This window comes from Meles meles, chromosome 1 (assembly GCF_922984935.1).
Source record: "Meles meles chromosome 1, mMelMel3.1 paternal haplotype, whole genome shotgun sequence".
NCBI classification, from domain to species: Eukaryota; Metazoa; Chordata; class Mammalia; order Carnivora; family Mustelidae; genus Meles; species Meles meles.
Genome location: NC_060066.1, coordinates 1072203 through 1084359, shown reverse-complemented (window position 1 = coordinate 1084359; position 12157 = coordinate 1072203). Strand labels below are relative to the sequence as shown.

The window sequence follows — 12157 nt, the reverse complement described above, 5'->3', positions numbered from 1 at the left end:
CTCAGCCTCCAGCCCCAGGCCCGCCACACAGGACCTCCCTCTGCTCCTGCCACGCAGCAGAGCGCGTCCCGCCTGAGCCCCTCAGCGGCAGCCCGCGCACTGTCCACTCCTCCCCCCGCAGGCCTCTGTGTGGCGGTCACCTCCTCGGACGCCAACAGCCTGCCTAAAGCGGCCCGCCCCCACACAGCTCTCCACAACGTGACCCGTTTTCTTTCCTCGGGGCGTGTTGCCCCCCCCCCCCCCGGAGCACCCGCGGCTTGTTCACGAGGACCCGAGCAGCTGTCTTGACTCTGCGACGTGGCCCCGCAGGCGCAGGACCCGGGGGCGGCCCACCTCCCTGCACCACGGCCGCTCCGTGCCTGCCTGCTGGCTGGATGGCAGAACGGAGGGCGGCCAGGGGACAGATGAATGGAGGGTGACGGGGATGGACGGTGGTAGGTGGAGGACAGACGGGCGGAGACAGACGAGGGCAAACACGGGCAACAGGTATGTGGGTACACAGGCGGGCAGACGCACACTGGGGGGTGGAGGGTGGACGGGCCGACGGACGGAGGGAGGAGATCGGGAAGCAGGTGAGTGAGAGGCAGTCTCCTCCACGCCCTTCCCCGCACAGGCCTCTCCCCGCCCTCTCCGCGGTGCTCCCCCGGCGCCTGTGCCGCGGCTGTCCCAGCGCTCCACAACGCCAAGCTCACCCGCTCACCTCCTAGCCCGGAGAAGTGCGCAGGCAGGGACTCCCGCCGCTCGGCACCGGCCGCCCGCCGCCCTCGGCCCCAGCGGGAGGCAGCCTCCGCACGCCGCCGCGACTGCTCCGGCCCCGCGAGAGCCCGTCACCCCAGGCCAAGGCGCACGGTACACAGCAGGTGGGCCGGACGCACACGGCCTTCCACGGCCCCCCTTCATCTGCAGGCCCAGCGTCCCCTCCGGCCCCTTAACCCTCCGGGCCGTCGTCCACCTGGCTGCCAGCGAGGACCCTAGAGCGCCGTGACCTGCGTCCCTGTGTGAGGGGGCCGGCCCCCGTGTGGCCAGGGTCCTGCTCCCCCAGTGGCCCGTGGCCAGCAGCTCCCGCCGCGAGCCAGGCCGCCGGCAGCGCCCAGCACAGCGGGCAGGAGCACCGCAGTCCCACCGCGCAGCGGGAAAGCGCAGCTGTGCCCGGAGGGTCCCGGCGCTTGTCCATGCGTTGCCCCTTCTGGAGAGGAAGCCTCAGCGGCAGGCCGTCAGCACAAAATGTCTTCCACCGAACAGCGCTCCTTCCTCAGGGCTGCCTGCCACAGGGGACCACCACCGTCACGCCTGTCTGTCCCCAAACCAGGTTCCCTGGGGGCAGGGACAGGACACGCCTGGCCAGGCCACAGTCAAGGCCAGCTCGGCTCAACTCCTGTAGGGCGGCAACACCAAGAGCATGGGCCAAGTGTGCCCATCTGGGACGCCCCGCCAGCCCCTCGGTGCCACCCCTGCGTAAGGACCGGGAGTCCCTGGCAGGCACCCGTCTGCGGTAACCCTGTCCCACACAGCGCCCAGCTCGCCACCTGCTCTACAAGCACCTGCCTCCGTGCCCAGCGGCTGCCCGGCCGTCCTCCAGGAATCCTGCGCTCCGGGGCCCTCTGGCTCCCAGGCAAGCGGCCTCCACCTGGGACACTCCTTCCCCAAGCCGCCTCACACACATCCTCGCGCACGTCCTCACACCATATCCTCACAGCACATCCCTGTAACTCAAATCGCACTCGAGTACCGCCATCTCGGGACACCCGGCCTAGCCACCCGTCTCCGTCTGCCCTGACCCACTCTCCCTGCGCCAAGTCAAGGCGGAAATGCCTCGGGGCCCCGTGGGCTTGGATGCAGGTCTCAGGAAAGCCCCGTGGCCCCTGGAGCCCCCGCACCTGGAGCAGGAGACAAAGGGGCCCGTGGATACACCGCCTGCCACAGCCAGGCCTGAGGGCTATCACCGCCGACAAGTGGCCGTCCCCATGCAACGGCTCCTCTGCGGGGACAGATCTCCGTCGGCACCTTCTCCTGCACTCACTCGACCTCTCTGCCCGCTGAGACACAGGAGCTGGGGGGAGCCGTGAACCCCCGCACAGGCCGGGACGCCGGGACGCCCCCGGGCCCCACTTCCTGATCTCTCTCCGGGCAGCCCCAACCTCCCCGGACGCGGAGCCACCCGCTGCCAGCCTCCCAAAGCAACGGCGCTCTCAACCCGCCCTCCTCCGTCCGTCCTGGGACAGCCTGGCCATCAGTCCGTCCACGGCCTTCTGCCCGCTCCCCGTCAGCCCCGCAGCCAGAGCCTCAATCCAGCCCCCTCGTCGTGGCCACCAGGGAACAGTGCGGGGCTCCCTTTGCTCCGTCCACCCGGGATGAGGTCCACACTCGCTGTGGCAGCCAGAAGTCAGGTGGGAAGCCAGCAACCTCCAGCCTCACTTCCTCACACCCTCCCGTGGCCCCTGTGCCCGCTCTCCCGCCACCAGCTCCCACTCAGGCGCTCGGCTCGGCCCAGGCACCACCTCCTCCCCGAGAGGAGTCCGAAGCCCCGATGGCCCCTCCAGGGGCTCCCCAGACGCGCGGCACGAGACAGCCATCGGGTTGCAAGTGCCGAGTCCAAAGGCCCAGGGCCCAAACCCCATCACCTCGACTGCACGCGCACCGGCCTGGGGAGCCACCGCCACGCATCCGCCGGACGCTCCAAGGGGAGAACACAGGGCTGCCACGGGACACGGTCCACCCAGGGCAGCCCAGGCTCGGCAGGACACAGCGCCACAGGTGGTCCCCCTCTTCCCGATCCCGAGACCACCGACGCGGGCCAGTTCCCCCAGAGAGCCGCCATCGCCGCTCCGGGGGGGACCACGACCCACAACGTCCCCCTGTCCTCGACCCCTCACTAAACACCAGCAGCTCAGGAAGGGGGCAACGCGGAGTCCTCCCAGGCCAGCTCAGGGTTCCCAGGGAAGAGGCGGCAACCCCCAGGGAGAGGAGGGCAGGCCTGTCGGCCCAGGACAGGCGGCAGAGGCCTAGGGTAGGGGAGCCCCGGGCAGCAGACACCGGCCCTCCTCCCCCGGCAGGCCGGCGAGGCTCCCGCCCTCTCACCCGCTCTCGGGCTCCTTCCACCGAGAGGAATGTGATGAGGCCTACGGGAGAGACCTGCTAAAAGGGCCACCACACACCTGCCCAGACGCACCTGCCCCACCCAGGTGCAGGACACAGCGGCCCAGGCCTTCCCCTCAGCTCTCCAGCCCGAGCTACCCCCTGCCCAGCGGGCCGCGCGTTCCCGGGCCGGAGCGCTGACCGCGGGCGCTGCCGGTGGCGCCTGACGGGCCAGCAGAGCCAGCGCGGAAGGAGGCAGAGGCCAGGCTCCCAGACCGGGCGCAGCAAGGGCGAGCCTTCCAGAACCCTCCTCCCGGTCATGCCTTCCAGAACCCTCCTCCCGGTCATACCTTCCTTGCCGGGGAGGGGGGCCCGGCCTGCAGGCGGACAGCGCAGCCGGTGCCTGGGGACCTGCATCAGCCCCTTGCTGGGGGTCCTTCTCGGCACGGGGCCGCTCTTGCCCCGGAGGGCCTGCCTCCGCCGCAGGCTGAACTGGCTCTTGGCAGTGGCAGCAGGTGGGGGGCTGCTCTTCTTGTCCCCAGGAAGGCTGCAGAGACAAAAAGCAGGCAACTCCCAATGGGCGCCCCCACTGAGGCCGTCCCCCCGCCCCCTGGCCCACCCAGACCCTGGCACCAGGCAGCCAGCCCAGGAGGCAGCCCGCCCCTGCGGGAACCAGCCTTCCACTGCAGCTGTCTGAGGGCTGTTGCCCTGCTCCTGCCCTGCAGAGCCTGGAGCCGGGGCGGAGGGAGGGTGGCCCCAACCTTGACCCCCACCTGGCTCATGTGCTCCAGGTCTCCCCGGGCTCCCCAGGCCAGATGAACTCTCAGTGGGGCTGGGGGAGGAAGAGCTGCCCCGGCCTCCCGCCATCTCGGCGGCAGGGGCTACTTCCCATGGCTCCCCCTCCACACCAGCTGAAACACAGGCCGGCCACCGACCGGAAAAGGCGGGGGAGCCCATGTAACTGGGCACCTGTCTGGGAGAGCAGGGCCAAGACCAAGGTCAGACGGCAAGAAGGACCTCCAGAACCTGACTCCCAGCGAGAGCAACTCTGCCCTCGAAGTGAACAGCTGCTGGGACTAAGCCCCAGACCCCAGCCCCGAACTCCAGCCCCAGCCCCAGCCCCAGAGCCACTGCTCAGCCTCCTCACAGTCCTTGAGGCGGGAGGGCCAGGGAAGTGACACCTACTCAGCAAGACAGGGACTCACCTGGCCACTTGGCTGCCACCAAGGGGACAGACTTCCTCCCTGGTGCACGCTGGGTCTGGGCTGGACGGAAAGCCATCACCCACAAACCCCGTGGACCCCGAGCTTTAAAAGCCACCCCAGCAGCCTCTGGTCTCTCACCACCAGGAGAGGAGCTGGGCGCGTCGGCACCCGCCTCCACCCGTCCTCGCCGGCTGGGCCCCGCTACTGAGCTATGAGGGAAAGCAGTAACCCCAGCCTCACTGGTCCTGGGCACGAGAACGCCACCACGCATGCCCCGGCCCGACCCCGTGGCCAGGGATGCTTCTCCTCCTCCCACGCCCGCCCGCAGGTGGGCCGTCCCAGGGGTTCCGCACACCAAGCAGGGAGCGCTAGAGGCCCAGGCCTGCCCGCGTGGGACCTGGGGCGGCGGCGGGGCACCCACCTGGCACCGGCCCGCCTCCGGATGATCTTGGTGCGGCTCCTCACTCTGTAAGCCGAGAGCGGGGTCTCACCGAAGGGGGGCTTCAAACTGCTGGGGCCCACAGCTGCTCTGTCGCCTGGCGGGGACCGAGACGGGACGGGAGAGAGCTGGGAGGCGTGGTCCTTGCTGCCAGCTTCCGACTGCCAACGGAAGGAGGAGGACGAGGAGGCCGAGGGGCTGGATGCTTTCCACTTGTACTTGCTGGGGGAGGCCCCGGCCGTGGACGCCGCCGCCGACCTCCTGGGCTTAGCATCTGGATCGGCTCTGAGCTGTGGCTTCTCCTGTGCCGCTGTGCCACAGGGGGACTTGCACACGAGCTCTGAGGCCGCTCTGGGGCTGAGCGCCCTCCGAGGGGCCCGCGCGCTCTTTGCTGAAGCGGCGACCCACTTGTAGTTGTTCTTCCGGAACTTGCTGGTGCGGCAGGGCACGAGCAGTGAGGGCTCTCGAGCCTGCCTGGGTCCAGAAGCTGGCCTAGCTGGGCCGGCCCCCGTGCCAGAGGAAGCCGGCTGATCTGCGTGGCCGGCACTCACTCTCCCGTCTCCCAGGAGGTGTGCGGCACGGCTGGACACGGAGTGTGAGCCCAGCTTCCGGCCCACAGCCACGCCGCCGCGGTGGGGCAGGGTGGAGCAGGGGAAGCGGGCCTTGACGGCAACTGCGCTCTCACTGACCGTGCGCCGGGGCTCCGAGGGGCTGTCGCTCATGCTGCCCGCAGACCTCACCACCCGAGGCTTGCCAGGCTCCTTCTGGCAGACCGGCAGGGGGTCCTCGGCACCGCAGCTGCCCTTGACTCTTCCTGGCTTTGGGGGTTGCCGCTGTGCACCCGGGGGCTCGCCCTCCCCCTCCTGAGGCCTGTGGTCGCTCCAGGGAGGGCCCTCAAATTCTTCCAAGGAGCCCCGAGGGACGCCCGCAGCATTCGCCGAACCCGGCTTTGATGGTGGTTTGATTTTGATGACCATGTTCTGATCTGAACTCAGCTGCACCTGCCTCTCCAGGACGTACTGCTGGGGGTCGGGGGCCTGGCTGCCCCCAGTCCTGAGGGGCGGCTGCACAGCCCCATCACCAGGCCGGTCCGAGGACGCTGGGGGCCGATTCACAAGGGAGTATTTCTTGCGCCAGGCGGGCCCGCGGTTCGGAGAGAAGCCCCTCCGGCTTGGGCGAGGGTACCCAGCACTGAAGGCCCGGCTGCCGCTGTAAGCAGGTGGTTGCCACCGGGAAGCGGCTGAGGCGCCCGGGGTGGAGCCATCGCCGTGGAGGTTTTTATAGTCATCGATCAGACCTGAGAAGGCAGAATCAGAGGCTCCGTTAGCCACAGGGTGAACGTAAATTCAACGACGGCTCCCCGGAAGCGCATCCGCGGACAAGACGCCCCACAGACCCCGCCTCACTCCTGAGCCGCTGCCAGGCCGCAGCACGGGCGAGGCGGCCCTGGGAGCCTGAGACCATGGACATTCCCTCGGCCCAAGATCCCGAGAGCCTTCTCTCCCGGTTCTACTTCAGCCCTATCTCTGGCTGTTTGTCCCCTGGAGCACGACACCCCTAAGCTGCCAGGAGTATCATTATCCTGATCCCACAATCCTTCGAGGGGACGTGTCGCTCGGTACGAAGAGACCGGCAGGGTCCCGTGCTGAATGCCCCAGCAAGGGAGCCGGTCAGCCCCAGCAGCCCTCTGGGGGCCACAGGAGGAACGCGGCCAGGAGCGCACCTTAACAGTCTCCCTGCCTGGCACACAGGACAAGGAGCACGAGGCCGGGCACCTGTGAGCGTCCACGGTTGACAAGAATGTCACACTGTCGTCCTCTGAGGGCAGTGGGCCCCACCGCCACCACAGACAGTCGTCCCGGCTGGCGCAGGGGGGAGCGGCCCAGGGGCTTCACTGGCCCCCAGTTACACACTCGCCCGCACAAGTCCTATCCCCAGGCCCAAAGCCGGCCGTGCCCTGACCCGGGGACACGCCTGCGCAGGCATGACAGCAGCCCCCGAAGTCTCCGGCCGGACCGCCCCCCCCCGCACGCTCTCCAGCGCCCCGCGTCTTCCCGCAGGGGGAGCTCTGAACGGAAATTTTCAGGTACAGAACCGCACGTCGGGTCCGCAGACGGGAGCGCTGGGAACCTGAGGCCGAGGAGTCGGGCGCGACGGGTGCCGTGTGGAGGGCAGCAGCCGGACGAGACGTCCGGGGTTCCGCCCGTCGCCCCGAGGACGAGCCCCCCGCCCCACTGTGTGCCCCGGGAGCGAGAGGGCGCCGGCCCGCGGGGAGGGGGTCGCGTCCGGTCGGTTACCAAGCGACGGCCCCGCCGCCACCCGCCGCAGCGCCTGAAGGGCCCGCACTAGCCGTCGGGCGAAGCCCGGGCAAGGGCCTGACCCCGGCCGGCCCGGATGCCCCTCCAGGTCCCCCGCCGCCCCCCGACCCGCCGCCGTCCCCACCCGACCCGGCCGGCGCGTCGAGACCGCAGGCGGAGGGCGACCCGCTTCGGGGAAGCCGGCAGGGGCCCGCCGTGAGGTGCCGGGAAAGAGACGGACCCGGGCCCCGCCCGACCCACCCTGCAGGAGACGGATCTGTCGCCGCAATTGCTCCTTTTCCTCCATCTCCGGAGTCCGCGACGCCCGGCCAGGCCCCCGAGACGTCATCGCGGTGCGACTGCATCCCCCGCCCCCGCGGGCGGGGCGGGGCCGGACCGGGGGCGGGGCGGGGCGGGGCCCGCCGAAGCGCCGAGACTGCGCACTGCAGCCAGGCCCGGGCGCTGGCGGGGCCGCGAGGGACGCGCCGTCGCCCTGGCAACGCCCGCGGAAAGGCGGGGCCGGGCGCGCGCAGAGCGAGGGGCGGGACGACGTCAGAAGGGAGCGCCGGCAAGCGGCGCCTGCGCGCCGGGGGCGTGGCGACGGCTGTTCCCTGCGGGACTAGACCGCGAGCCGCGGAGGGTGGGGTTGTGGGGCCGCTGCGGGGGCGGCCCGGGGCGCTGCTAACGCCGCTCCTGGGCCGGGGCGGGAGGAGAAGACGAGAACGAGGAGCCCCGGGGTCGGGAACCTCGACCAAGCAGGGAGATTTCGGTTGTCGGTGGGAACACGTGTGGAACAGACGGTCGCACGCTCGTCGGCCGCCGGGCGCGTGAGACGGGGCGGGGGCGCGTGGGGCGCGTGAGACGGGGCGGCCGCGGGGGCGCGTGGGGCGCGTGAGACGGGGCGGCCGCGGGGCGCGTGGGGCGCGTGAGAGGGGGCGGCCGCGGGGGCGCGTGGGGCGCGTGAGACGGGGCGGCCGCGGGGCGCGTGGGGCGCGTGAGACGGGGCGGCCGCGGGGCGCGTGGGGCGCGTGAGAGGGGGCGGCCGCGGGGGCGCGTGGGGCGCGTGAGACGGGGCGGCCGCGGGGGCGCGTGGGGCGCGTGAGACGGGGCGGCCGCGGGGCGCGTGGGGCGCGTGAGAGGGGGCGGCCGCGGGGCGCGTGGGGCGCGTGAGACGGGGCGGCCGCGGGGCGGGCGCGGGACGGGGATGGGCAGCGCGCGCCCGCCGAGGCTTCTGTCCGCCGAGACTCGCGGACGCAGGTGCCGATGGCTGCGGTGCCGGACGTTCGCACTGAGCCGGATTGGCGCCCGCAGGGTCGCCGCGGGGCCGCTGAGACGTCCTGACTTTGGGCGCCACCGGGTGAAACGCGTCTGCTGCAGACCGCACGGCAGTCCGTGTCCCAGGGAAGTCCTCAGGCGGCGCGGACGGGGCGCGCGGACACACGGGCATGAAGGCGGCGAGAAGTGGGGAACTTGCTGGGAAACACTTACGCAAAAGTAATAAAAGCGGGAGGAACAGTCGCCATCGCACCCGCGGCGCGCACCGTGGCGGACGTTAGCCCTGCGCCGGCGTGACACACCGATCCGTGAAGGTCTCCGTGGAAACTCGGGGCTCCGGCCGCGTGTACGACTGCAACACGGCCAGCAGGGACCCTGCAGGCCCGCCCACCGGCCGCCTCCCGGTCAGCGCCCGACACCGTCCCGACCGCGTGTCTGTGCAGAGAGGCCAGATCTATCTGGAACCATCTCTGCTTCCTGTGCTCTTTCGGTAGCGTCCATGCTCTGTCCTACCCTCCCCTCTGCTGCTGCACTGTCCTGGCTGAACCCTAGCTGCAGGCTCCATGTCTCCCTTTTCCTCTCCGCCCCCCATGCAGGCAGAGGCACCGTAGGAGGAAGGCGTGTGGACGGCTCGGGGTGACTTACCTATCAGGACTGGCGTAGAAGCCTTTGGCCTTGGCAGAACTCTGAGGGCAGGGGAGGGGATTCTCAGAACAGGTGAGACGGAATTTCCCACCAGGGATCTTGAAAAGCTGTCCCGTGGGCCTGCCCTATGTTCCTTCTCTTGAGAGTCCCACAGCCACCGGCTTGCGAACGAGTCAGGACGGGCCGCACGAGTCCAGTTACACCACTGGGCCCCCAGCGACCATCAGCCAGCCAGCTCCAAAGCCGTGAACCCGGGCAGCACCCCCTGCGGCAGAGAGGACCCGTTTCAGCCGTCTGCAGCCCAGATGGCATGATTTAGGACGACTCACACGTTTATGAGTGAGGAACAGATGGTTGTTTACACCGCTGAGGTTTGGGGTAGTTTTTTCCCCAGCACACACCAAGACTCGTGGTCTAGCCCGGAGCCTCTTCTCTTCTGCGGCTGGACAAGCTGTCCAGACCTGGGGTGGCGGAGAGGACGCGCAGTTTGGAGATCAGTTACAGCGACTTACTCAAACCGGTCTTAGCAGTCACACTCACACCTCCCTGAGGCCCCTGAGACGGGCAGACACAGGAACAATCTGCCTTCAATGTCGGCCCCGGGGGGGGGGGGGGACTCACACCCTTACTCCGGACATCGGACATCGGCAGAGTCTTTTCTTTTTTCAAGATTTTATTTATTTGACAGAAAGAAAGAGATCACAAGCTGGCAGAGAAGCAGGCAGAGAGAGAGGAGGAAGCAGGCTACCTGCTCAGGGATGTGGGGCTCGATCCCAGGACCCTGAGATCATGACCTGAGCCGACGGCAGAGGCTTTAACCCACTGAACCACACAGGCACCCCCAACAGATCCTTTTCTGAAGGGGAATTTGCAATGTGTACTGAGACCCTGAGTACCTTTTTGAGTAGTTTCATTTTTAGGAACTCCCCTCAAATGACCCGTTCTTTATGAACACCAGACAGTAACCCTCGGCCTGTTTATAGCCGTTCATGGTGAGCCAGGCCCCCCCCAGTGTCAAGACTCAGCATATTCGGTTCCCACAACAGCTATCTTCCAGGTCACATGCATCTTCCGGACTTCGTCTCTGGTCCTCCCCATCCGCACATCCGGAGCTGCCTGCAGCTGGCCACGTCCCGCACGCTGCTTCGGTCTCGCTGATTACCCACACTCCAGGCAGCCTTCCTCCACCGGTCCTCTCCCCACCCCCACCCCAAGGGGCTCCTTGCCAGGGGGCTGCCCAGGTGCTGGAGTCCATTATGAAGGACTTCTCTGTCCTCCCATGGCTGTGTTCTCCCTGACGTCTGATGGCCCCCACCTTCTCCCACACACAGCTTCCCCTTTTCCGTGGGGGGGGGGGGGGGGCGTCTCTATGGCCCAGGCGGGCTGTTTCCTTCCTGAGCTCTTCCCACTGGTGCTACTTCCGCCCTGACCCCAGCGTGAAGCCAGCAAGCGCCCCTCCTACCCTCCCCCCACCGGGCCCCAACACATGTCTAAAGGGAATGTGGATATCAAGCACGTCTTAATCACGGAATTTGCACAAAATCTCTAGCCCATCCTGCCTTATCTGCCTTCTCCTCCCACCCACCCAGCCTGCACACTCACGCTTGGAGACCCCCTTGCCAACTCCTTCCCTCTAGATAAGCATGTCGCCGTTGGGCGTCCTCAGGTGGGAACAGGTGGTCGGCTAGCCCGGACCACGGGTGCCCCCTCGCCTTTCATCCCAGAGGGAGCAGGAATTCCTGTAGAAGACAGCGGCCCTCGGGGCCCCCCGGGGAGCCCTGCTTCACCCTGGCATCGCACCCCACACCCAAAAGTCACCCACCCACACTCAAAAGCATGACCCTCAGACTCTCTCTGAGCCAGATCCTTCCGGGAGAAGAGTGTTTGGGTCTACGGTTCTCTCCATCACAGCATTTCCACAAGGCTCTAGGGGACCAGGATGGGTGGATCTCGCGGAGACCATCCTGGCGGCCCAGCACCAAGCAAACCTTTGCTAGGGTCCCGCCGGTAACTCCTCCCCCTCCTGCCCCAGCCACGCCTGGACTGCAACCAGCAGCAGTGGTCGTGTCTCCCAGCTGGGGCAGACGGGGGCTCGGAAAACCAGAGCCAGAGTGAGGGGGCTGCTTCCTGGACCAGAGGCCCCATTGGGGTGGGACGGGTTCCTGTGGTCCCCACCGCAGCAGGCAGAAAGCTCAGGGGACCCGAGAGATCACAGTAGGGGACTCCGAAAGGAAGCTGCCTTCCTGCCACTCACACCCCTCCTGACTCCAGGGGTGCCCCTGAACCCACAGGGCCCCCGCTCTGGGGCTGGCCCATTCCCCAGAGATCTCCTCTACGTGGACTGAGCAAGTGCTGGGCAGAGGCACCCCAGTGCCTGGGCTACCGACGGGGTGGCCGTGGTGCTGAGCGGGAGGGATGCCCTGCGGGGGACTCAGTCCCCACGGAGATGGGACTTCTGGGACTTGGTCTGCGCTTGGCCCTGCAGCAGCATCCGGGTCAGAGGTCTCCAATCCTGACAGTCTGCATTTTGGAGCAAGGGCTCCTGGGGGCCGGAGGGCGGGACAGAGCTGTGGGCAGGACGGAAGGGGAGATGGCGGGGGGGGGGGGGGGGGGGGGGGCGGGGGGGGGCGCAACTGCTAGAGGAAGGGGAGCCCAGCACCCGGGGCAGCCTGAGGGCAGCCTGCGGAGGGCGTGGGCAAGGAATTCCCGGCACCGGCAAGGCAGGAAGCTGGGGAATGTTCCTGGAAATCAGCACTGGGAGGAGCTGGTCCTGGGCTGCTCCGCCTTACGGTGCGGGGTGGGGGGGCGATGGGCTGCACGGGTGCCCGTGGCGGACCTGGCAGAACCTGGGGCCCATCTCCTCCGTGATGGGGCGGCTCCCTGTAGAGCTCTCTGGGTTATCTTTGGGATCTTAATGCCCTGTGTGTTTGCCGGGGGCTGGGCACCCCCAGAGCAGGGTCTGCACTGATAGCCCCTGCCCGCCTGCGCCAGCCCCTGCCAGCCGGCAGATGGAGGCAGAGTCCCTGGATGCAGCAAGTGTCCTCCACCTCAGGGCGCACAGACGGAAATGCCCTCCCTGGCCCTCAGTCAGGTCACAGCTTGCCTTCCGAGACGTGTGGACTCCCGGGGCAGCCCCACCCGCCTCAGAGTAACACAGGGTGGACCCGAGGTGGACAGTGTCGCCCCAGAGCTCCTGGCCCTCAGAATGTCCTGGTGGCCCC

The 12157-nt window shown here is 68.6% G+C and overlaps 1 protein-coding gene across 1 annotated transcript in view; it reads right to left on the bottom strand.

Annotated features, from left to right (window-relative positions):
- Window positions 1-7357, bottom strand: part of ZC3H3 (zinc finger CCCH-type containing 3) — an 80705-nt gene extending 73348 nt beyond the window's left edge. The window contains exons 1-3 of the mRNA XM_046006575.1: window positions 7278-7357; window positions 4702-6016; window positions 3426-3622 (exon numbers count right to left, since the gene is read on the bottom strand). Coding sequence (XP_045862531.1) covers window positions 3426-3622; window positions 4702-6016; window positions 7278-7323 — 1558 coding nt within the window. The 5' untranslated portion in view covers window positions 7324-7357. The remainder of the gene's footprint in view (window positions 1-3425; window positions 3623-4701; window positions 6017-7277) is intronic.
- Window positions 7358-12157: the final 4800 nt, after the last annotated feature.